Consider the following 24,769-nt stretch of genomic DNA (forward strand, 5'->3'; position numbering starts at 1 on the left):
ATGTCAGAGTGATTTGCAGAATACGGACAGCTGCAATCACTAGCTGTTAATCAGCCCCTTCTAATCCCAAAGCAGGTATGTGACATGTATATGGGAGCCCCTTGTTGTAAGTAAATTCAATCAATCAAAAAGCATTTACTATGTGTTTAACTGTTCAAATTTATCTGGCAGGGAACGAATTCGTTTTACAGCACAGGAAGCCTCAAACTTGAGGGATTTTCCGGAGATCATGTTAAGTGGAGATAAGGCATGAATGTAGAACATGGATCCCTCTGGTCAGTAGCATAAGAGGCATTGCTACAGAGCTGGCCTTAGAGTCAGGATCACCTAGTTCAAGTCCTGCCTCTGACATATCTCTTGAGACTCTGGACAAGTCATTTAATCTCTCAGAGTACCAGGTACCTCTCTGAAACTCTTAAGTTGTAGAACAGGTGCTAATCTCCATTGGCAGATGGAATTTCACATGGTGAACTTTCTACCAATAAAATCACGGATTCTGACCATGAGTGAAGTGAGGACTGGTTCCTAGCAGCTCATCGCTAATAATACATTGTAAACATCTAGGCAAAATGGAAAAAGGGAGGAAAGTTTGGGAGCTTTGAGAATGCAGGGAACAAATCTCTAAACACAATAAATATTTTGCTAATCTAAAGGAGCTTAAGAATATGGAAGAGAAAAGGCAGAAAGTTGCCTGAGCTCTTCCCAGTTTCCCTCAGAATAACTTTAAATCATTCTTCAAAATGAATTCTGGAGTGACAGAATCTACCAAAGGATGGGGTGAAAGAATTTTCCAGCCCAAGATAACTTGGAAGGCCTGCAGGAAATGTCTGTCTCATTTAGGTAAAAGGGGAATGCAGCCCAGCACAGGCAGTATTTTGGCAAGCCAGCAGGAGGCCCCTAGCCCCAGCAGAGATTGGCAACCAAAGCCCCTAAGTCCCTGGCTCAACAGGTCAACAGCACAGTGGGCCAACAGTGAGGCCTTCAGTGCCATGCATCCGGCTTATGGTTAGGCCTGCCAGCCCCTAGACACCCTAGCCTAGAAAACCAGTGACCTGGCCCTCAGTCTCTGGTGCAAGAAGCTTGGCATAGTGCCCTTGGCACCCCAGAAGCAGAACTCAACTTTAAAAGTCATGAAATAGGGTGGAAAATGAGCAAAAAATAAACAGAAAAACCTAGTGTGGCAACAGGGAAAATCAAAACAAACTCATAAGAGGACAGCAATGTCAAAATACCTATGTGCAGAGCTTCAAAGAGAACCATGCATTGGTGTCAGGCCCAAAAAGTTCTTCTGAAAGAGCTCAAAAAGGATTTTAAAAATCAAATAGGAGAGACAGAAGAAAAACTGGGGAAAGAAATGAGAGTTATGTAAGAGAATTATAAAAAAAGAGTCAGCAACTTGGAAAAGAAAGCACAAAAAATGGAAAAAGAAAACACTCCTTAAAAATCAGCCAGATGGAAAAGGAGGTACAAAAATCCTCTAAAGAAAACAACTTCTAAAGGAGCTTAAGAAGGAGGTTTTGCAGGTGGTGGGGAGGTGGAACCTTGAAACAGTTGATATTCAAGTTGATGCTCTTAGAGTCAGGAAAGTGCTACTCAGGAGAAGTATACTAGTAAGTTGTGATTCCCATCACACACTGGTGCAGCCTAATGGTGGCCACACACACTATAGGTAAATTTTCGTCCTTGTGGGGAAAACTCTGAGTTTTAAAATGGACTTAATTAGGGAAACATGATAGGCTCCATTTTATTTTTTAAAAAGTGATTTATAGGAAGCTTTGTTGGAATCATCTGTTAAGTGAAGAAAGGGATTCCTGTAGGCTAAAATGAGTGTTCCAAGTGGTATTCATTTGTTCAGCTGGCTGGAGGAGCAAGCAAACTCAGGAGAAGCAGAGCATTTCTTCTTAACCTTCTCAGAGGACCCATTTTTTATGTACAATAAGGAAAATAATATTTGTACTAGCTACTTAGAATCAGATGGCTGGAAGGGACCTCCCAGTTTTACAGGTGAAGATACTGAGAAATTAAGGGATCCCACAGCTAGTATCGGAGTGGGGATTAAAACCTCAAACTTGTGTTTCTTTACTGGGTTCAGAACTTTTTTCTACTATACCATACTTATTATGAGGAAAGTGATTTTTAAACCATAACATGCTCTATTACTGTGAATAGAGGACAAGGCCTGGATGGTAAATTATAGAAATGAGGTGGTATGCCTGTTGGAGAAAGCACTGAATGTGAGGTCAGTTATTAACCAGCTAAAAGATCTTGGGCAAGTTGCTTCATCTTCCTGGGCCTTGGCTTTGTCACCCAGTAATCAATTAATCAATCAATAAACATTTAATGAATATTTATTATATGCCAGGCACTGTGCTAAGAACTGGGGATACAAAAAGAGGCAAAAAACAATCCCTGCACTCAAAGAGCTTACAAGTTCCAAAGTTATACTAAAGCAATAAGAAAGATTCCATTTGTACCAAAATATTTATAATAGCATTCTTCATGGTAGAAACAAATGAAAAGAAAGTAGATTGCCCATCATTGTCAAATGGCTAAACAAACTATATTCATGAATGTCATGGAATATTATTGTGCTGTAGGAAATAATTTGTTGCTGTTTAGTCATTTCAGTTGTGTCCAACTCTTCATGACCTCACTTGGGGGTTTTCTTGGCAATGATCCTAGAGGGGTTTTCCTTCTCTAGCTCATTTTACAGATGAGGAAACTGAGGCAAACAGGGTTAAGTGACTTGCCCAGGGTCACACAGCTGGTAAATGTCTGAGGCCACATTTGAACTCAGGAAGATGAGTCTTCTTGATTCCAGGTCTGGTATTATACTCTAAGGCTCAACCTAGATGCCCAAGTAGGGAATAATGGCAATGATGAATATAGGGAAACATGGAAAGATTTAAACAAATGGAAAAAAGGTAAAGAAGAAAGACCAGGGAAACAAACACAATAATATACATGGAAAGAACAACCATAAAACAAGGGAAATTACTGTTGCAGAATCTCTCTCTCTCTCTCTCTGTCTTTCTAAGCTTGTCCCCAAAAAAGAGATAAGAAGAGACACTTCTCATTACACCTTTTCTGAGGTGGGCGAAGTGTCTGTGGAAGTGGGTCCTTACCTATGTTGTCACATTTTTAAAAACATGTATCAATTAGTTTCACTAATTTTTCTCTTTAAGTTTTTTCTTTAAAAAAATCGTTATGAGAAAAATGCCTTTGGGAGGTGCAGAGAGGAGGAATATAGAGGGAAATTCAGGAAATATAAGACAAAATATACCAATAAAATTAATTTTAAAAAGTAAGGTTGGACTAAGTGATCTTCATCACCTTTTCTAGCTCGAATATTTCATATAATTATGTGTCCCAGAAAAGCCTGAGTGAGTCTGTTTTACACCTTTCTAAGGGCCCATTCTGGTAGCTAAGCACATACATTGGTTTCGTTCATGGTAATCCAACATTGAGTGAATAGCAGCGGAGAAGCAAGGTGAACTATAAATAAAATAACCAAAATATTTTTCTGTTTTTGTTTGTTTTTGTAAAGTATACCCAATGACCAGCTTAGGAAGGACTACCTCTTCCCACATCAAACAATGCCATCCCTGTAGTGTCAAGGACATGCTCATTATTTACACATAGTCACGATGTGACTGACAGAATGATGTCCTGAGCACTGTCTTAAAAAATGAAAGGATTATCTCCTTAATTTTTTTGACTCACGCTGACTCTTCAGACACTGGGGTTGGGTAACTAGAGTCACATCACTGGCTCACACTGTGAATAGGTTTCAAAAAGTAACTTACTTTGGTGGAGAGTGAAGCATTTCATTTTGGGGAAAAGAGTAACTTGCAGGGATTCCCTTGATAACAACATGTTATGAGGAAAATACTCTTCACTCTATCACCTATAACATGACAAGCTGAAAGGGCAAAAGAGCAGCTCTCAATGGGGGAAAAAAACCCAACAAACCTTTGAAGGATAACATACCTTTGATGAGAAAGAATGTGAAGGATGCAACTCTCCAGGGGAAAGGCAACTTAATGTTTGTACCTGTCTCACCTGCACCAGCAGAAAGCTCAGGAGGAATAGCTCACATACAGAGTGCTTTCTCACTCACAAAACACTTTCTTCACAAGCCTGTGTAACAGGCATGCTGATACTCCTTTTACAGATTAGGTAACTGAGAATCCCAAAGGAGATGTCTCACCCAAGGTCATACAGCTAGTAAGTCAGTCAGAGGTGGTACCCAGTCACAGAATCTCAGAGTTGGAAAAGAACTCAGAAGACAATGCTCTTCTCCACAAGTTTCTTCACTTCTGGTCTCTCTCCCTCCAACTCACTCTACATGCCATCATCAGAATAATTTCCCTAATGTATGTCTCTTATCACATTAAAAATATCTTAAAAACCTTTAAGCATTCCCTGTTGACTATCAAAGAAAGCCCAGATTCCTTAGCTTGCATTAAGGCCAACCATAATCTATCTGCCATTACATTTCAGCCTTCTCACACTATTTACTGTCCCATGTTCTCCTCAAGTTGAAACTGAAAACTTGTTCTGCTTAAACACATTCTGTACCTCCCAGCCTTTGTTTATACTTTTCCATACTCCTAGCATGCTGGGTGACCTTGGACAACAACCTTAGTCTCCCTAGGCCTCAGTTTCCTTACCTGTCAAATGGGAAAGTTGGACTACAAGGTCTCTGACATCTTTTCTGCATGTCCTATAATTTCTTCTCCATCCTCCTCCCCCTCTAACTCTACTTCCCTATACTTCAAAGAACAATTCAAATGCCATTTCTTTGATGAATCTTTCCTAATCCTTCTGGCTAGAAGTGACATCATCCTCACATAAACTCTAATAGCACCTCGTTCAAACTTCTCTTGTGCACACACCAATTTCTATTTCAAATTAGTTGTTGCTCTACATACACAGTTTTCTATTAGGTTATAAGTCTCTTGGAGATAAGGTCTCTAGTTTGTTTTTCTTTTTATCTTCTCCCAGGGATTAATATATTTCTTGAATGAGTATATAAATGAATAAATAAAAGAATGAATTCTCAGTGGACTCTTATCCATGGGGTTTTCTTGGCAAAGATACTGGAATACCACTGAACCTCCATTTTATGGATGAGGAACTGAGGCAAATAGAGGTTAAGTGACTTGCCCAGGATAACGGAGCTAGTAAATGTCTGAGGTCATATTTGAACTCAGATCTTCCTGACTCCAAGAGTGGTGCTCTGCTGCACACCTAGCTATCCCAAACCACTTAATGTCTAGCAAGTTTTACAAAATTAACCATCGATTCCTTATTAAGGTCTTTTTGAGGGGAGCATTAGCCCAGTCAGGCTAAGTTTCATTAGTGTTAGTTCTTCTGGAACCCTAAACAATGCCCTGGTTATCCAAAAGAATTCTTAGACTTTCAAAAAGCAAGATGTAGAAGTACTCTCTTAGAAGCGACCTTAGAAACCATATAACCCAACTGCCTTATTTGACATAGGAGGAAACTGAGTCCCTGAAAGATAAACTGACTTGCATAAAGGTCACACAGAGTGTCAGAATCAGGATTTGAACCCAGATCTTCTGACTTTCAATCCAAGACTTTTTCCACTGCTCAATGCTGCCTTTTTTTTTTTTTGCAGAATATAGCTAAACATGGACTCTGCAGTCAATGCAAAACAAAATAAAATGCTCAGCAGGAAGTATTTTCATCATCCGTTGTGGTGGCTTGATTCTGGGAATATGTTCAAAAGAAGAACAAATTATCCCAATAAGCCAATAGCTTTGTCATTGGGCATTGCGTCTTGATCCTGACCTTAACTATCACACAATTTCAGGCAATGTTACTTGTAAAGATAACCTTCAATTTTCCACTTTGCAGAAAGAGAAAATACATCCTACTGGGAACATATCTCTTTTTTTTTCATTTGCTTAAAAGAAATCCTGAAAAACAAATAAATCTTTATTCGATGTTTATCCTTACAACAAGGATTAAGGGGGGGGGGGAAGATAGTGCTGCAAGCAATTTAGAAACAATGAAAAAAGTATTTATTAAGTTATAGACAGATAATAATCTTTGATTTATTTACAGGCTCCTACAGGGATGCATGGGACATTAACACTGCCTAAAAATTGAGCATATCCTGGCCAGTTTAAAAAATGAAAAGGGATACATTTTTTCTCTTTAATAAACAGTAGTTGGGTGGTTTTAGGGAGACAATGAACGACACCTACCCTCGTTAGATTCTTTCACACTTTCTGACTTCTTTGCTTTGCTCTTCTTGGGAGGAGGAGAAAGGCCCTTTGCTTCTAATCCCTCTGAAAGTACAAAGATTTAATACATTCTTATTGACATATTTACCAGAAGAGTGTGACAAGTTCAAGCCCACAGCAGTTTCCTTCTCAGCAACCTGTTATGGCATCATCCATTGGAATGGGCTGCCCTGAACTTTGGCTGAGTAGATCTGCTTTCACTGACGAACACCAGTATGAAATGGCAGGCTTGAGTGTACTCGCCTTTTAGCCAGAATGAATATTCCCACATATGTTAAATCACACATGAAGGGTTATCATTTTTCCCATTTTTTAGTATCTCTCATAATGTCCCTTGTAAAAATCATTTTCCTCTTCAAAGAGGCATGGGTTGGCTCAAGACTTCATGATCATACATCTGTTACAAGTTGTCAATGTATATATGCATCACAGCCAAGGCTTAAAGGGGACCCAGATGATCTGGAATGCTATCCCTCTTTTTAAAAGGTCTTTAGGCCATTTAACTCCTACTGTTCCAGGACACATTGTTCTTCTTATTCTTCTAATTAAAACAATCTACAAATCATCCCACATTTTTACCCTCGTAATTTAAGCATGGAGCCTGTGCCTACATTGAATTCGTAACTATAGTTGTTGCAAAAGTCTCTTCAAATATATTTCAAACAAAGACCCATTATTGCATTAAATAATTTATTAGGAATATAGCAAGAGGTCTTCCATTAAGTATTACTCCAAAATCTCAGTGTGGGCTGGAGGTGATCCTCGCTTCCCAAAGATTATGCCAGTGAAGCATAAACTCTGTCAGATCTTACTAAGCTAAAAAGACTTCAAATATGATTGAGGTGATAGGTTACATGTCTCTTGAATAACTACCACCCTAACTAATTACAGAGAAATGCATCTTTACAGTATCAGCCATATCAAATTACCATCTCAAAGTATAGAAAGTTTGCAAGCTGTTTATGTGGGAGAATAGCCACATTATTTAAGCCACAGATTCTTAATTAACTCAAATAAGTATGTTAAGAAACAATATCTAATTATTATTCTATACAACATAGACAATTTGGAAACTATAATTTCCTGAATAGAAAGTGAAGTTTCAGATAGAATCTCAGTTGATATTGGCAGATACAAAGGAACTGATAGGTTGTCTAGGAGAAACATAGCTCTTTATTTGAGTACATGCAAAACTGGCTGATGAAATGTTTTTACCTCTCAATAGGTTATTGGGAGAGGGCAGTGTCATATGGTAGAAAGGATACTGGATTTGGAGGTTAGACAACTTGAGTTCAAATCATAGCCCTATTATATACTACTTGGACAAATCACTTAACCTCTCTGGGCCTCAGTTTCCTCAACTGTAATATGATGGGGTTAGATTAAATGGTCTCTAAGATATGTTCCAAATCTAAATTTATAACCTTATGAGCAAGATCTGCCTCTATCTTTCAAGTATGTGTCAATCATAGAACTATAGTAATTATAATGATAAACCAAGTATATGCAACTCTCTTTATATTAATCTTCAAACCACATTGGATGGCATAGAAGGCATAAGCTGCCTTCTCTAAATTAAATGACAAGTAGGAACCCAGAACATATTACTCCCACTGAATGTTCCAGATGTTCTTTCTTAGTCAAAGAGAAGCAGTATGCTGGTGTTTAACAAAAACACGGTCTTTTATTTTTTTCAAATAATGCCAGCTAACATTTATTTAGCACTTGGAAGCTTGAAAGCCATTTAATCAATAAATAAGCATTTAGTAAGTGCTTTTATATGGGCCAGGCACTGGAGATGCAAATACAAAGAATGAAACAATCCCTACTTGCAAGGAGCTTGCATTCTAATGGGATAAACAAGCAAACATGTAAGCATATGCAGAATGATATGATGAGAATAAATACAAAATTGTTAACTACAAGGTAATTTGGGAGGGAGGGCATTAGCAGTTGGGATCAGAAATGCTTTCATGTAGAAGTGATTTTTAAGCTGTGTCCTAAATGGAGATGTGGACTCTATGAATGCAGATGAGGATAGAATACATTCCAGTCACTGAGGATGGTCCATGTAAAGGTGGGGAAGGGCGAAATGGCATGCCACGTAGGAAGAACAGAGAAGAGGCCAGTTTTCCTGGGTCACAGAGTGTGAGAAGGGGAATAATGTCCAATGTCCAATTAGTCCGGAAACATATATTAGGGTCGTAAAGTGCTTTAAAAGCAAAAAAAAGTTTGTATTTTACTCTGGGTATATAGGAAACCACTTTATATAAATTATAGGCTTAAAAAAACTCCAAATACAATGATAGGTACTTTTCATATCCCCATTTGCAGATGAGGAAACTAAGGCTCAAAGATTAAGTGACTTAACCAATGTCATACAGCTAGTATGTAGATTCTGACCCAGGCTTCTCCTGACTCCAATCCATCCCTATTTCTACTATACTGTACTACTCCTCTTTCTATCAGGCAAACATACATATTCATGAAATGGAAAAGGATCATCATTAAATGATGAGGGCAGAAGACTATTAACATAATCTATTAATAACTACCTCTTTTACAATGGCTGTCTATAAGGACACTGCAATGATTGACTCGACAAATTATTTTTTAAATCCTAGAATTTCAGGGTACGCTGTTTTTTAGCATGAGGAGATTTACTCCAAAGAAAGGAAGACATTTTTTCATACTTCATGGTGTCATCAAAGTTAAGGAAACAAAAAAAAAATGTTGGGAGCATTTGCTCTTTCCCTATAGCAGTGAGGGTTCACCTATTACATCATAGCTTTCATGACTTTATCTAGTTTATTTAACTATGACCATTGCTCCTGGGAGAAAATGCCATGTTTTGACACCTCATCGAGAATCTTTTTTCTCTTCCTCCCTCTTCTTCAACCTAAATTCACCTTTTTTAATTTCTTCTAATTATTCCAACTTATGCCCTCTGCACCCAGCCCTAAAGACTGCTTTCCCCTCCCTTAGAAATTAATATGGGGCTGAAATAGGATTCTTACTCTTATAACTACTACAGTCACATAGGCATGTGCCCTGGCACTGCACAATTCTAGGATACTAAAGTCACAGACTCTTTGAAACTATGGCTACTCAAGTTGTTCATTTCATGTATTTAAAAAGGAGAGAGAGAGAGAGAGAGAGAGAGAGAGAGAGAGAGAGAGAGAGAGAGAGAGAGAGAGAGAAAGAGAGAGAGAGAGAGAAATAGTTAAATAGATTTGATGAAAAGTTTGACTTACTGACTTTCAAGCCCTTTAGGCATGTGGCTTAGTTTTCTGTGGTTACAAAGTAACATCTAAGGCTATTACTTGCTCTTCAAGGTGAAAACTCTGCCAGAGGCTACATTAGTCTCCCTTCTCGCCTAAACTGCTGTCACAGGGGAGATGGATTTTGACCCTTTGGAACAGGTTCAGCAAAAGGAGAAATGAGTTGCTTGTAGCAGCTCACTAAACTCTGATAACTGCCTCAAAGGGGTTCATGAAATGGGCCAAAGCTGCATTTACAATCAGATTGGGAGATGATTCTGACCATTGCCTGCTGGGGAAAATGCCTCCTCTGTATCTAACAGAGACACGAGTATTTCACAATGGAGGCAATGCCTCCCATGCTGGAAAGAAAGCTAAAGACAGGAACCAGGATTTCTCAAAAAAGAGGGTAGCTTTTATAGTCAAATGCCTTATTTAGGATGTTAGCCTGAATGCTCATATTTCAGGGGATGTTTGACTGCACCTGTGAGAGATTTTAATATTGAAAAAAAAATAGAGGTTCTGTCATATTTCTGTCGAACCGAATTGAGAAAGTGGTGGAAGGCAAATAATTACGATGGACTATTAATAGGTCTTTGAATTATCTATATTAATAAATATCACTCTGAACCCCTCCAGAATTAACATCTCTGTACCTTTGTTTCACCTTCAGTAAGCAGCATTATAATACTATCACACACAATTCTTTGGAAAGAAACTTTAATATCAATGAATGATAATATAAAACATTAGTATTTTGTTTTAAGGTTTATGGCACATTTACTTGAGATATATTATTTCATTTAAGCCTTACAAAAATGTAACCCTGTGAAGTAGGTATTATTATCTCCAACTTACACTTGAGAAAACTGAGGCTTTGAGAAATAGTCCTGGTCACACAGCAAGTTAAATGTTGGAGACAGGATCTGAATCTAGATCTTCTTGAATCTAATTCTAGCACTCTTTCTACTATACTGTAGTTTCTCTAAAACAAAAGAAGTTAACTGGGCACTATTGTACGTTTTGAGTGAAGGATGGAATAAGTAGATACCATCCCGATTGTGGAAGAGAGATTATTTTCCATAATTCTAACTTCAATATTATCCATAAAAAGAGTCTTATTTTCTGTTCCTGGAAAGAAGTAAAAAAAAATGAAGACTGAAGTAAGCATGTGTAAACTGAAGTGTAGTATGTGTTATTTCATGTGTCCGTATGGCTTTACCTATCACTTCTAAGAGTATGATTTCTAAATTGAGATCTAATGGAGTGCTCAACACACAGTAACCATTTAATAAATGTTTATGGAATGAATATCTGGTTATACAAGAATTACTATATGTGAATAAATGAACCTATTTATTGAACCCTGACTTCTCTTCCAAGCTCATTCCTGTGTTTTCAAATATTTGCTATGCAGCTCCATCTGGATGTCTCAAAAGCATCTCAAACTTAGGATGTCCAAAACTTAATTTATCATTTTCCCCTCCAAATGCTATCTGTCTCCTTCCTCTTTCTGCCAAAAGAGCTCACAGACAGTAACATTATATTGGCAGAAAAGTCAAATTTCCCTCTCAGTTTTAGATAAGTCAAACAGAAAGATAAGCATAGGGGAAAATAAGAAAGATTTGCTTGAGAAAGTAAAGATAAAAAAGTTAGGGAATCTTTTAAATTGGACTGCTAAAGAATATACACATTTCTCTTCACCATATGGAATTTTTACAAAAATTAACCATGTATCAGAGCACAGATATACTACAAGCAAATATAAAAAGACAAAAAAAAAAAGTTGCCTACATGATCCCATTGGGAATACCTTTGGAAAAACTGGGAGCTTATAAAGTGGGAATTGAGTAATCAATCTGGTGTAGACCTTCATTATATTATGACTATTGTAATAGTTTGCTGATTGGTTTCCCTGCCTCAAGTCTCTCCCTACTTTAATACCATCTCAACTCAGCTATCTAACTGATCTTCCTAAAATGCAGGTTTGATCATATCAACCCTAGTCAGTACTGCTCCTTATTTTCCCCAGATTCATATGTGAAATCCTCTATTTGGCATTTGAAGTCCTTATTCTTATACCTACTACCATCCATATATTCTGTGATCCTATGATACTTTTCTTGCTGTTTCTCAAATATAACCCTCTATTGCCCAACTTTGGGCATTTTAACTGACTGCCCCCCAGGCCTGGAATTCTCTTCCTTCACATCTCTGCCTCCTCATTTCCCTGGCTCCTCTTAACTCTCAGCTTTTGTTCTACCTTCTGCAAGAATCTTTTCCAAGTCCTTCTTAATCTTTTTTTTTGTTTTTGGCTACATAATGGGGTTAAGTGACTTGCCTGTGGTCACACAGCTAGTAAGTGTTATGTGTCTGAGGCTGGATTTGAACTCAGCTCCTCCTGACTTCAGGGCCTGTGCTGTATCCCCTGAGTCACCTAGCTGCCCCCTTCTTAATCTTTACACCTTCCCTTTGAGACTTTATTTATCCTATATACAATTTATCCTATATACATCCAGTGTATAAACAAACACAATTGTTGGCAAGTTGTCTGCACCTTAGACTGCAAATTCCTTGACAGAAAACTTAAAAATAATTTTTTTTCTTGTATTCCTAGGGCTTAATATAGTGCCTAGCACATAACAGCCACTTAATAAATGCTAGTTGACCAAGTGTAGGGTCTGGCTCAAACTACTTATTTGGGAATTTGGCTAAGGTGAAATTATTGAGGTTGGGGGTCAGAGTTCAAACAATACAGGGGATTCTACCCCTAAGGCCTTTGGAGAGGTGTGGTGATATTTCCTTCCTAATATGTGTTCAAGGGGGTAAGGATGCAGTTTGCTTAGGGTTGCTTCAGAGGAGGTGGATCCACTCATCTGGGAACTTGGCTGAGTTAGTTTCCATCCAAATCTAGAAGAAATGTTTGGAACACTAAATGGAAAGAACTAAGGGAAACCCTGACTAGGCTAACAATCCAGGCCAGAATGAATCAGAGCTGATTAAGCTAGCTAACCATCTGCATTCATTCATTAACCTACGGCAACTTCATGGCCCAGTGGATAGACAGCACTGGACTTGGAGTTAGGAAGACCTGAGTTCAAATACAGCCTTAGACATCTATTAACTGTATGACTCTGGGCAAATCACTTAACTGCTATCAGCCTGAGTTTTTTCATACGTAAAAAGGGGATAATATTACATACTTCCCAGGGTTGTTAATAAGGATAAAATGAGATATTTTTCAAGCTCTATATAAATATTGGATATTATTATTCATTTAAATGTTTGAACATATTCATTCAAATGTATTCATTCAAGCACTAGGTGCTGAAGATATAAAAATAAAAACAAATGGTCCCAAACTTTCAGGAGTTTATATATGAATGGCTTCATCTTTCTCAAAAACAAAACCAAACCAAACCATTATTTATCTTTCCTCTTCACTGAGCCCTAGGGAGATTTAAAAAAAAAAAAGTGATTCAGGGTGTGAGGCCAGGGTACCCACAGCCAAGAGGAGGAAGGAAGCAATCCTTTTTTTTTCTGACCATTGCAGCTGCAGCAGAATGACCCAATCTTTATCTGCCCAAAATAGCATAACAACATGAGAGCAATTTTGCAGAAGCATCCCTTCCCCCCCCATTGTCTTTTGAAAGGTTACAGGTTTAATTTAATAAAACTAAGGATGGCTGGATAGTGTGGGATAGATTTCTTGATGGGGACAGCACACTTTAATAGAATGACCGTTTCCTTTTGAATTTCTTAGTGTTATCTACCGCTTACATTCATGTAGTGTGTGCTGCATGGTGACTCCAAGATGCAGATTGAGGAGAAATTTCTTCCTGTGATAAAATTCAGTCATGTTGAAAGGCCTGTTTGTTTATTCTGTTGACTATTATAGATTTCAATTAAAACAACAGTATTCATTGATACTATGAATATCGCTGAGCTGTCAAAACCAACTGCCAGCAACAACTCTTCTGGCTATGGTCATGGCTTAGGTCAGCAATACATGGTCAAAGATATATCATAGATAATTTCTGTCTCCCTGTTTTTCCTCTTCCTCTCCTGACACAATCCAAACCAGTCCAGTTCAATCTGATCCAATCTAAAAGCATTTCTTAAAAGCCTACAACATACAAGTCATTATACTGGGATTTAGGGACACAAGGACAAAACAAAAAAATAGATTCTGTTCACAATGAGCACACATTCTATTAGGAGAATACAATATGTATAACTTCCTTGGCCTCACAGATGTGCCTCCTTCTCAAGGCACAGATGTGCCTGAACTTGGGGTTATATACACAGAAGAACCATGTGGCACAAGGAACCAGGAAGTAAATGTTATAAAAGGAAGGAAATGATGAGGCAGAACCAGAGTGCGTGGAGGAGAGGGTTTAATGGTAGTGACCAGAAGAATACTTTTCCATTTGTGGGAAATCCCTTGGGCCCATTCCACTATTCCACTATGAATAATCAGACAAAAAGAAAAGAATAGGGTCCAAAAAATCCAGTTTTGAGCTAGCTGCTTTGATAGCAAGTGGAGGGGTGCAATTAAAGGTCCCAAGTATCGGCAGAGTGGTGACAGAGGAAAAATGGCTAAATCTGGAATCAGTACCCTTTGTCTTGAGTTCTCCACTGATTGGACAGTGACATGGAGCAGCATGAGTTAAAACCAAAACCAAACCAAACAAAACAAAAAACAACAACTGGGAGACATTTGTAAGCTGCTGGTGGGAACAGTCAAAAGGGAGATCTGAATCTTAGCTTTTGAACCATATTCCTGGTACCCTTGGAGTTGCAGAGGTCCTTTAGACAAGATAAGGGATGCCTGTCTGATGGAGTCATACAGACTGAATCAGCCCACTCAGTAGCTGTTTTTAATATATATTAGATTCTTTTGTATGTGTGTATGAAGAATTATATGCATTCAAACCACGGTTGTGTGATCAACTCTATTAACCTATGCTAATATGTCTGAATGGAAACATAGTATGAAGGGAAGAGAGGGAAGAGAAAGGAAGGGAATAAACATTTATATAGCACCTACTATATATGTATGTGCATATATATATACATATATATATTATATATATATATATGTATGTATATATCATTATACTAAGCACTTTTTAACCAATATTACCTCATTTAATCCTCAAAACAACCATGTGAGCTAGGTGTTATTATCCCCATTTTATGGTTGAGGCAAACAGAGGTTAAGTGATTTGTCCAGAGTTATACAGCTAGAAAGTGTCTGAAGCCAGATTTGAACTCAGGACTTTCTGACTTCAAGCCTAGAGTTCTATCTACAATTTCCCCAAATTGTGTAAACTAGCACATTATGCCTTCCATCTCCTTCTGGGTACAGTATATCCATTGAGGAAAGACTGTTAGGCACCAGGCCAAGTGTCTTCCATCTTCTCTCTCTCTCTCTCTCTCTCTTTTTTTTTTTTTGTGTGTGAGGCAATTGGGGTTAAGCGACTTGCCCAGAGTCATATAGCTAGTGAGTGTTATATGTCTGAGAACAAATTTGAACTCAGGTCCTCCTGACTCCAGGGCTGGTGCTCTATCCACTGCACCACCTGGCTTTCTCATCTTCCATCTTCTCAAAATAATTTTTTCATGTACAGGAAATCTGCTGCTTCCTACTGCCACCTTGTGAAGTGGCCAGCCTCCTCAGGTAAAAAGACCCTGGAGGAAGTCCTATCTCTTCCATCTCCTGCTGGGCCCAGCATGTCCCTTAAGGGAAGGCGACAAGGGCCAGGATCAGGCATCTTCCATTTGCATCAAAGCAAACACCTCCATCTATTGCAGCACAAGCCAACCTCTATCTCTTGCTGCCAACCCAATCTCCTAACTGAGATGTGAAGAATCCCTGGTACAAAGAAAAGCAACCGTCCCTTTGACTTCTGGCCTCCCATTTCTTGCTGAGCCTATCCTTTGAGGGTGGTAGAGTGGTGCCCTCCCCTCAGTGATGAACATTCTCACACATGGCCATACCCATCACATCCCAGTCATTCTGATCAGTAGACCATCATTCAAGTCCATTCCACAAGCCCAACCACCTTTTTTCTCATTCCCATTTCCCTCAATATTTCCACCCCAAAGTTTCGACCTAATTCCATCCAATCTTTCCACCATGCCCTCTGGAATGCCTGTTTCATAGCAAAAAATCTTCCCTTCATCTTCAATCTTTTCCTTTGCTACGCCTACTTTCTATGAACTCTTACTGAAACCTGGCTTCCCATGATAACATAGCCTCTCTGGCCACTCTTTGTAGTACTGGCTGTACCTATATTTACTTTCCTCAGCTCATTGGTTGATTTGGGGGAGTTAGAATACTCTTTGTTCCCCACTGCCACTTCCAGCATCTCCCACTTCCTCCATCATTCAATAATCTGTCTTCCTTTAAGGTTCACGGTATTTGTATCTACCGCTCAATCAAAATCCTGGTAGATATTTTCTACAGAACCCCAAGTTATTCCTTTTCCTTGCTCAGTGAGTTCTCTACCTGACTGACATGGCTCACAAATTTTCTCTCCCCACTGCCAATTCCTGTCCTCATATTAGGAGACATCAATATACATACTGAGTCCCCCTCAGATACCCTAACAACTCAGTTCATCAACCTACTCACTTCTCATGACCTACTCCTCTATACCACCTCTGCCACACACAAAGACGATCATACCTTTAATTTTATCATCTTGCACAAATGTACCACCTTTATTTTCTTTTTTTTTCAATTTTTAAAAATATTTTTATTTAAATTTTTGAGTTCCAAATTCTATCCCTCCCACCTTCCTTGCAACTAGACACTCTTTCCTCTTCTCTCCTTCTTGACTTCTTGGTGAATCAATTCACCTCTACATAGCCTTCCTCTCTTGAATCTGCACCCCTCTTATTATATCACAAATTACATCCAGCTACACCTCAGCCTTGGATCACTCCCATTATTAATTGCTTTTACTCCTACACACCTGCTTCTGAATGAAGGCAGAGAAAATCACACACTGACTGAGTCCACTGCAAATTCATGTTACACAACCTCAACCGGGCCCTCACTTCCACTAGGCAATAATACTTATATCTCTCTTATCAACTTACTATCTCACTCTCCACAGCAGCTCTTCCAAACCTTTCAATTTCTCTCTAAACCTCCTATCATTCTCTCTTCCAAGGTTCTCTCAGCTGAGAACTTTGCCTCATATTTTACAGAAAAATTGAGGCCATTCACTATGAGCTCCCTATTCTCCCCTCTTCCTCATTTCCTATCACTCAGATACCTTCTGCCACTATCTCCTCCTTCAGGGTATACATAGAAGGGTTGGGTATAAGTTGACTTTGATGTAATGATAAAAAAAAAGTCTAATTAAGTGGGTTAAATAGATCTAAGTAAGTGGATTAATCTGATCTAAGGGATTGTACAGGGAGAAAGGGAAAGAAGGAGGCAGACAAGGGTAAATTACATCACAAGAAAAGGCACAAAAACCTATTACAGTAGAGGGAAAGAAAGGAGGGAAATGAACATTGTTTGAACCTTACTTTCATCAATTTGGCTCAAGGAGTGAATAACACATAATCATTTAGTATAGAAATCTGTCTTGCCCTACAGGCAGTAAGAGGGAGAAGGGGAAAGAAAAGAGAGGGGGGATAGAAGGGAGGGAAAGAAAAGGGAGGGGGCTAACAGAAGGGAAGTGGGACTGAGGGAGGTGGAACTGAGGGAGGCTGTGGTCAAAAGCAAAACACTAGTGAGGAGGGAAAGGGAGAAAGGAGAAAGAAAAGCATAAATGAGGGGGGAAATGGGGTAGCAATCCTGATCTCTGACAAAGCAAAAACAAAAATAGATCTTATTAAAAGAGATACGGAAGGAAACAACATCCTGCCAAAAGGCACCATAGACAATGAAGTAATATCATTACTAAACTTTATATATGCAGCAAGTGGTATAGCATCCAGATTCTTAGAGAAGTTTAGGAAGTTACAGGAAGAAATAGACATCAAAACTATACTAGTGGGGGACCTCAAACTCCCCCTCTCTGAACTAGATAAATCTAACCACAAAATAAACAAGAAAAAAGTTGAAGAGGTGAATAGAATTTAAGAAAAGTTAGATATGGTAGACCTCTGGAGAAAATTGAATGGGGAAAGAAAGGAATATACTTTTTTTCTCAGTGGTACATGGCACATACACAAAAACAGATCACATACTAGGGCATATAAACTACTGTCTCCTCCTTCACCCCTGTCTCATATGATGAAGTGGCCTTGTTTTTTATCAAGCTTAACACCTCTATTTATTCAAAAAATCCCATTCCATCCTATCTTCTCCAACAGATTGCTCCTCCCCTCAGTAATCCCTATTCCTTCACTTATTTTAAATCTCTGGCTCATTTCCTACTGCTTATATTCATGTCCTTGGCTTCCCCATCCTGAAAACACCCTCACTTGATCCTTCCATGTCTTCTAATTAGCGTCTCTTTTGCTCTTTGAATTAAACTCAAAAAGGATGTTTACATTAGATGCCTCTACTTTCTCTTCTCTCAGTCTCTTCTTAACCCCCTAAAATCTGGCTTCTCACCTCATCATTTCACTGAAGTTGTTGTCTCCAGAGTTATAATTGATCTTTTGGTTGCCAAATCCAGTGGCCTTTTCTTGATTCTCACTCTGCTTGACCTCTCTTCAGTCTTTGACACTGCTAATCACTCTCTCTTCCTTGACACTCTCTCCTCTATGGTTTTTTGGGACATCATCATTTCCTGGTTCTCTTTCTACCCATCTTCTTCCAGATCACACACTCTAACGATAGGTGTCCCTTTGGGTTGTGTCCTGGGCCCTCCTCTTCTCCCTCTATACTACTTCACTTGGCAATCTCATCAGCTCCTATGAACTTAATTACCTATCTATCTATCCTGATGATACTCAAATCTACCTAACCTGCTCCAAATTCTCTGCTAAACTCCAATCTCATATATCTAACTGCCTCTCAGACAGTTAGAACTAGATGTCTAATGTAGACATCTTAAATTCAACATATTAAAAACAGAAATCATCATCTTTTCCCCTAACCTCTGTCCCGCTTTCTCTATTACTTAGAAGGGCAGAACCATCCTCCAAGTCCCTCAGACTTGCAATCTAGAAATTGTCCTGAATTCTTCCCCATCTCCCACCACCACCACCCATATCCAATCTGTTGTCAAGGTCTGTCAATTTCACCTTTGCAACATCTCTTAAATGTGCCCCCTTTTCTCCTCTGACACTGCACCACCAAGCTGTAGGTCTTTGTAACTTCACTCTTGGATTATTATGATAGCCTGCTGGTGGTTTGCCTACCTCAAGTCTCTCCCTACTCCAATCCATCCAGCATTCATCCACTTACATGATTTTCTGAAAGCAGAGATCTAATCCCATCCCCACTCCCAGTAAACTCCAGTGGCTTCCTCTTGCTTCCAGGATCAAATAAAATATCCTGTTTGCTATTCAAAGTCCTTCATAACTTGGCCTCTTCTCACCTTTCCAATCTTTTAATAGCTTACTATCAGATGCAACTCTTTGATCCTATAACATCGTGGTTCAGGTGGCCTCCTGGCTGTTCCACAAGCAAGACTCCTTCTGTTGTCTCTGGGTATTTTCTCTGTCTGTCTGTCATGCCTAGAATGCTCTCTCTCCTTATCTCCACTTCCTAGATCACCTGGATTCCTTTAAATCCCAACTAAAAATCCCACTTTCTACAGGAAGCCTTCCTTAACCCCTCTTAATTCTAGTGTCTTTCCTCTGTGAATTATTTCCTCTTTATCCTGTATATAACTTGTTATGTATATATTTGTTTGCTTGTTATATTCCTTATTATATTGTAAGCTCCTTGAAGGTAGGGACTGCCTTTTGCCTCTTTTTGCATCCCCAGTGCCTAGCATAACACCTAGCCCATAGTAGAAGCTTAATAAATGTTTATCAATTACTTCAACCAAGCTAAGAGTCTTATTGGGTAAATTCATGCAGATCACACCTTTAGACTACCAGAATGACAGCTACTACCCACAAAAGAGGCTGATCTAAAGAAGAGAGTTAGCAGGCTTTCTGAGGATTGTAGACAGCTTGACATTTCCCTTAAGGACCCTGCTGGAGTTAAATTGAACATATAACCATCAGGGTGATTATAACCAATGACTGTTCTTTTTGTTGAACAAATTTAGGAAAATGGCCAGTGGCGGTGCCTTGTGGCTAAATATATCAATAGATAAATATGTATAGGAAAATTTGAAGAGAAATATAGCACTAATAATTAAGGAGATGAGGAAAGATTTCCTGTAGGATATGCCTTCATTCACTTGGTGTTCTCATGAGTCTTTTCCTCCTCTCTAACTCCCCTCCACGCCAGGCAGGTTATTGGGAATATCATTACCAAAGAGGCAGTACAGACACATTGAATATATTATTGATATCTTGATGCAGCATGACTTGTTTCTACACATTAACTTTAATTGTATTCAATTAAAAATAATAGCTAGCATTTTAAGGTTTGCAAAATATTTTGCATATATCATCTTGTTTGATCCTCACAACCACCCTTTGAGGTAGATGTTGTTATTATCTTCATTTTACAGATGAAAAAATTGAGTATGAGAGGTTCCCTTGCCTAGTGTCACACAGGCAAGATTTGAAGTCAGGTCTACCTCACTCTAAACCCAGTGTTCTATCCACTATGCCACTAGCTGAAATGAGAACTTATTCTCCTTGTAAGCAGTCAAGTCACTCATGGGGCATGCCATCAGAAGATACAACATCAAGACGACAACAACAACAGAAAGATAAATGACCTGAGCCTTCAGAGTTTCATATGAAGCACACTATGTGTTAGAGGGAAATCTGTTTGTTGCCTTGTGGGATGCATCAGACACAAATAAAAACCCTTACAAGTATAAGATTTGTTTCCATCATGAGCAACTTGGTGTGAAAGTATGTAACAAAGCAATCCTTATGGGGGTCAAGAACCAAATATCAGGGAAAACACAAAGAAGAAAATCCATGGATAAGTCATCCAGTCTTTCAATGCTCCAGGCCACAATCCCCAAGACTAAGTCTGCAGACAAATCAATGGTCTGTATCAATTGGGGAAGGGAGGAGTGAAATAGATTTCTACAATGGAAGTTCTCAATATAGATTAAATCATAGCTCCTAGCCACAACAAAAAAAGATGATACCCAAAGCAATGTACCTCTGGACCATTGATAATAGCTAAATCCCCTAATTCCAATTGTGGAGAGCTCAAGAATCACATGTGCTAGATTTTCTTAACTTCTGGTCTATCTCTCTCTCTACCATCTACCCTCAGGGTACCTACTGGGACTAAAAAAATTAGTCAATTAATGCCTAACAACTTCAAAGAGATACTGCAATCTTGCTAATTATAAATAAATATTAATAACAATTCCTTTTGAATTACTTCCTAGCTTAGAAAACCATATTATGTTAAGAGAACTATCTTTGCACAGAAATGTATGTGTTTATGGCACTTAACGCAAATGAACCTTAGCAATACAATATTCTCACTTGTTAGTCCAAAAGGACAATACTTCCTACTGCTAAAAGATATTCCATGGCTAAAGTCTACGACTAACTACAGTAGTTACAACTATTAACATTAGGCTCTTGAAATTTAATTCACATGGATATACCCATGGTGACTACCCAGCATCCCAGAGATGGAAAGGATCTCAGAGACCATCCCACCGCACACATATCTAATTAATTCTTTCTAAAACATGCCTGGGAAGTTAGCATCCAACTTTTGTGAGAACACTTACAGTGAAGACAAAATGACTATCACCCAGGTTGCCCGTTCTGAATAGTTTAAACTGTTAAGACATCTTTTCTTCATATCAAGCCTAATTATATTTCTTTGCCCCTTTTACCCACTACTCCTTATTCTTCCTTATGGGGCCAAGCAGAAATATAATCCCTATTCTGTAAGATATTCTTTCACATATTTGAAATCCCTGAAGTCTTCTCTTCTCCAGATAAATATGCAGAATTCATTCAATCAATCCTAGTAGAGTATGATCTTAAGGCCCTATACCATCATGTTGGATCCTTTGTTCTCTAACATTTTAGTTACTGATCTCCCTATCTTTTTTGTCATCTGTAAATCTGATAAGCATATTTTCTGTTATTGGGCAGCTAGCTGGTACAAGTAGATAGAGCACTGGGCTTAGAATCAGGAAGACTCATCTTCATGAGTTCAAATCCTGCCTCAAACATTTACTAGCTGTGTTACCTCGGGTAAGTCACTCAACTCTGTTTGCTTCAGTTTCCTCATCTATAAAATGAGCTGGAGAAGGAAATGGCAAACCATTCCAGTATTATTGCCAAGAAATCCCCCCTCCCCAAATGGAGTCATGAAGACTTGGAGACAACTGAAATGACTTAACAGCATGTTATCTATACTATTACTCAAGCCATTGAAGTAAATGTTAAATAGCACTGACCCAAGCCCAGATATGTGGGTCATTCCACTAGATATTGCTGTGCAAGCTGACTTTCAACCACTGATGACTACTTTTTGTATCTGGTCATCTAACCCACTTAAATATGCTGTAATTCATATTTGTAATATCATATATTAGACATCTCTCTGTTATTTCCATAAGAATACAATAAGAAGCTTATTTAGACCCTCAGCTAAAATCCTGATGAATTATATCTGCAGCATTTTTCCAATGTACCTAGCAAATTACCTTCTCAGAAATGGAAATGAGGTTAGTCTTTTTTGTGAAAACATGTTGGCTCTTTGTGTTACCAATTCCTATTCCAGATGTTCACTACCCATCTCTCTAATAATATGTCATAGAATACCCCATAGAATCAAAGTGGCCTGTATTTTATAGGCTTCATTACAGTCCATTTTGGGAAAATTTGGACATTTGTTCCTTTCTCGTCCTGTTGCATCTCTTCTGTTTGCTAAGATTTTCCAAGATCAGCAGTGACACTTGCCAATCATTGGCTCATTGGCCCAGCAATGACATTTGCCAGGTCTTCCAGTACAGTGGACTGTACTTACCTGGATCATCTAGGGCAGTTAAGAGCTCTCTTCCTATCTCATTACTTATCTTAGGTGTCAATTCCATATTAGCCTTTTTAGTTCTGTCTTTTCCAGCCTAAAAATTAGCAGAGAAAATAGGAGGGAAAACCAACCAAAAAAACAAAAACCTCCCACAGCTTTTCCTTATTGCCATCATCCCTTATTCTTTCATGAACAGATAGTGTGGCATTAGGGTTAGAATGCTGGCCTTTTCATCAGGAAGTCTTGGGTTCAAATCTTTATATTCTTACTAGCCTAGATACTACCTCTCTGAGCCTCAGTTTCCTCTTTAGTAAAAGAGAAAGAATACTAACACCTAATCCATAAGGCTGTTGGGAGAATGGAATCTGAAAAAGTGTATAAAGTACTTTTTCAAAAGCACTATATAAAATCAGTTATCACTATTATTTGGACACGCTTGGATGGTTATATGTGAATAAGTCAGTTTTAATTTATGGTCCATAACATTTCTCAAAAGCAGCATGGCTAGTGTTGTAATTTATCAATGTTTTTTGTTATAGCTTTTTTGTTTTAGACTGGGCTTCCCAATATCTCCCAGGATGGACATGCCATGGCTATGCTAGTCAGGCGTGAAAACTCCAACTTGCTGCATTTCCAACCTGGACTAGTTCACCCCTCCTTAGGCAGCCGGGTGGCCTTCACTTTTAGAAGCTCATCATATTGTTGCTAGAATTAGACAATTGTTGCCAGTGTAGACAATCAATCAAGTCTATCTTTACTATAGCTCAGAATACCCAAGTTGAAGCAATTCACAATCTCCAGCCTTTGCAGTAGTAGGGACTACAGGAATACACCAGTGTGCCTGGCTTATTGGAGTTCTTAAATATCTCACATATTAGTTTCTCTCCTCCATTAAATAGCAACTGTCTGAGGGCAGAGAATGCTTCTATTACTCTCAAACCTCACTTTCCAAGTCTATAAAATAAGAAGATCAGGCTAGCTGGCCTCTGAGGTCTTTTCTGCTTTTGGCTCTCTAATCCTCTAATCCTAGGATCCTATGCTCTCTCTCATTTCTCTCCCCAAAGATGCATTAATCATTGGATAATTAGTAAATATTTTTGCTTAAAAGAAGGGAAAGCAGGTACAGTGGAACATTTCATAATTGTAATTATTAATTAAAATTCATTTGTTCAGATATAATGCACTCATAAAAATAATGTTAATAATTTGAGTTTGAAAATGCTTTGAATTTATAGATGAAAAGAATTCTCTTTACACAGTTACATATTAAAAGAGAAATTTTATTCTATGATTTTGTGATTTGTATTGTATTCAGTACCAAAACTGTCAGAACTTTAAAGCTTTGATAATGATGCATATTTTTGCTTCTTTCATTGATTTCTATGAATAAGGAAAAATGAATAGAGGAATTTCCTGGAAGAATAATTTGCTAACTGAATAACTATTTAAATGGCACAAAGCAAACTCTTCACAGGGTCTTCTCTGAATTTGATAAAATATTCAGATAATTCTCTTCTTCTGGCTCTCCATGAAGGCTCCATAACAACGTGCCATCTGGAGCCACAGAGAGGGGAATACTATTCTCTCCCCTGCACTTTAAGAGGGGAGAGGGAGGTCCTCTCCTGTCTGTATGAATTCGTAGGATTCCAGTGGATTGCATGATCAGCCTTAGTGCTTCTCAAGAAAAAAAGTTCTTCTAAGGCATAAATTCAATGCAACTTAAAACTTGCAACCTATTAAATGTATTTCTAACAGTATGACATAGGCTGTAATAAAAAAGCAGATAATTCTAAACAATACACGGCATTTTTACTTTACCCACAGCTAATTAATCAAATCCATCCTGACTCAGCATCAACTGATATCACACGCTAACATCTATCATAAATCATGTAAATGCAACTGTTTTCAGCAGTTTTATTAAAGAGCTCAGCATAGAGAATCACAAACCAGTAAGATAATTTACAAGGCAACGACAGCTGACTGAAAGCCTTAGCTTGTGCCACTCAAAATTCGTCAGCTGTTAGAAGACTCTCATATCTGGAAGTGGGATTGATGAATCATAGAGGGTGTGTGTGTGTGTGTGTGTGTGTGTGTGTTGCCCTTTTAAACAGTTCTTAAAGCCTCATATTACTCAGTTAGAAGACAAAAATGAAGGGGGTGTGGAAAGT

At 38.4% G+C, this 24,769-nt stretch overlaps 1 protein-coding gene across 6 annotated transcripts in view; it reads right to left on the bottom strand.

Annotated features, from left to right (window-relative positions):
* Window positions 1-24,769, bottom strand: part of MACROD2 (mono-ADP ribosylhydrolase 2) — a 2,138,630-nt gene that overhangs the window by 197,621 nt on the left and 1,916,240 nt on the right. For 4 of the 6 annotated variants that reach the window (XM_078149709.1, XM_078149711.1, XM_020986265.2 and 1 more), the window contains exon 10: window positions 6,237-6,320. The exons of the other annotated variants lie outside the window; for them this stretch is intronic. In XM_078149709.1, coding sequence (XP_078005835.1) covers window positions 6,237-6,320 — 84 coding nt within the window. The remainder of the gene's footprint in view (window positions 1-6,236; window positions 6,321-24,769) is intronic. 6 annotated transcript variants of the gene reach the window in all.

The sequence above is a fragment of the Phascolarctos cinereus genome, unplaced genomic scaffold (assembly GCF_003287225.1).
Source record: "Phascolarctos cinereus isolate Bilbo 61053 unplaced genomic scaffold, phaCin_HiC Scaffold_2;HRSCAF=192, whole genome shotgun sequence".
Taxonomy (NCBI): domain Eukaryota; kingdom Metazoa; phylum Chordata; class Mammalia; order Diprotodontia; family Phascolarctidae; genus Phascolarctos; species Phascolarctos cinereus.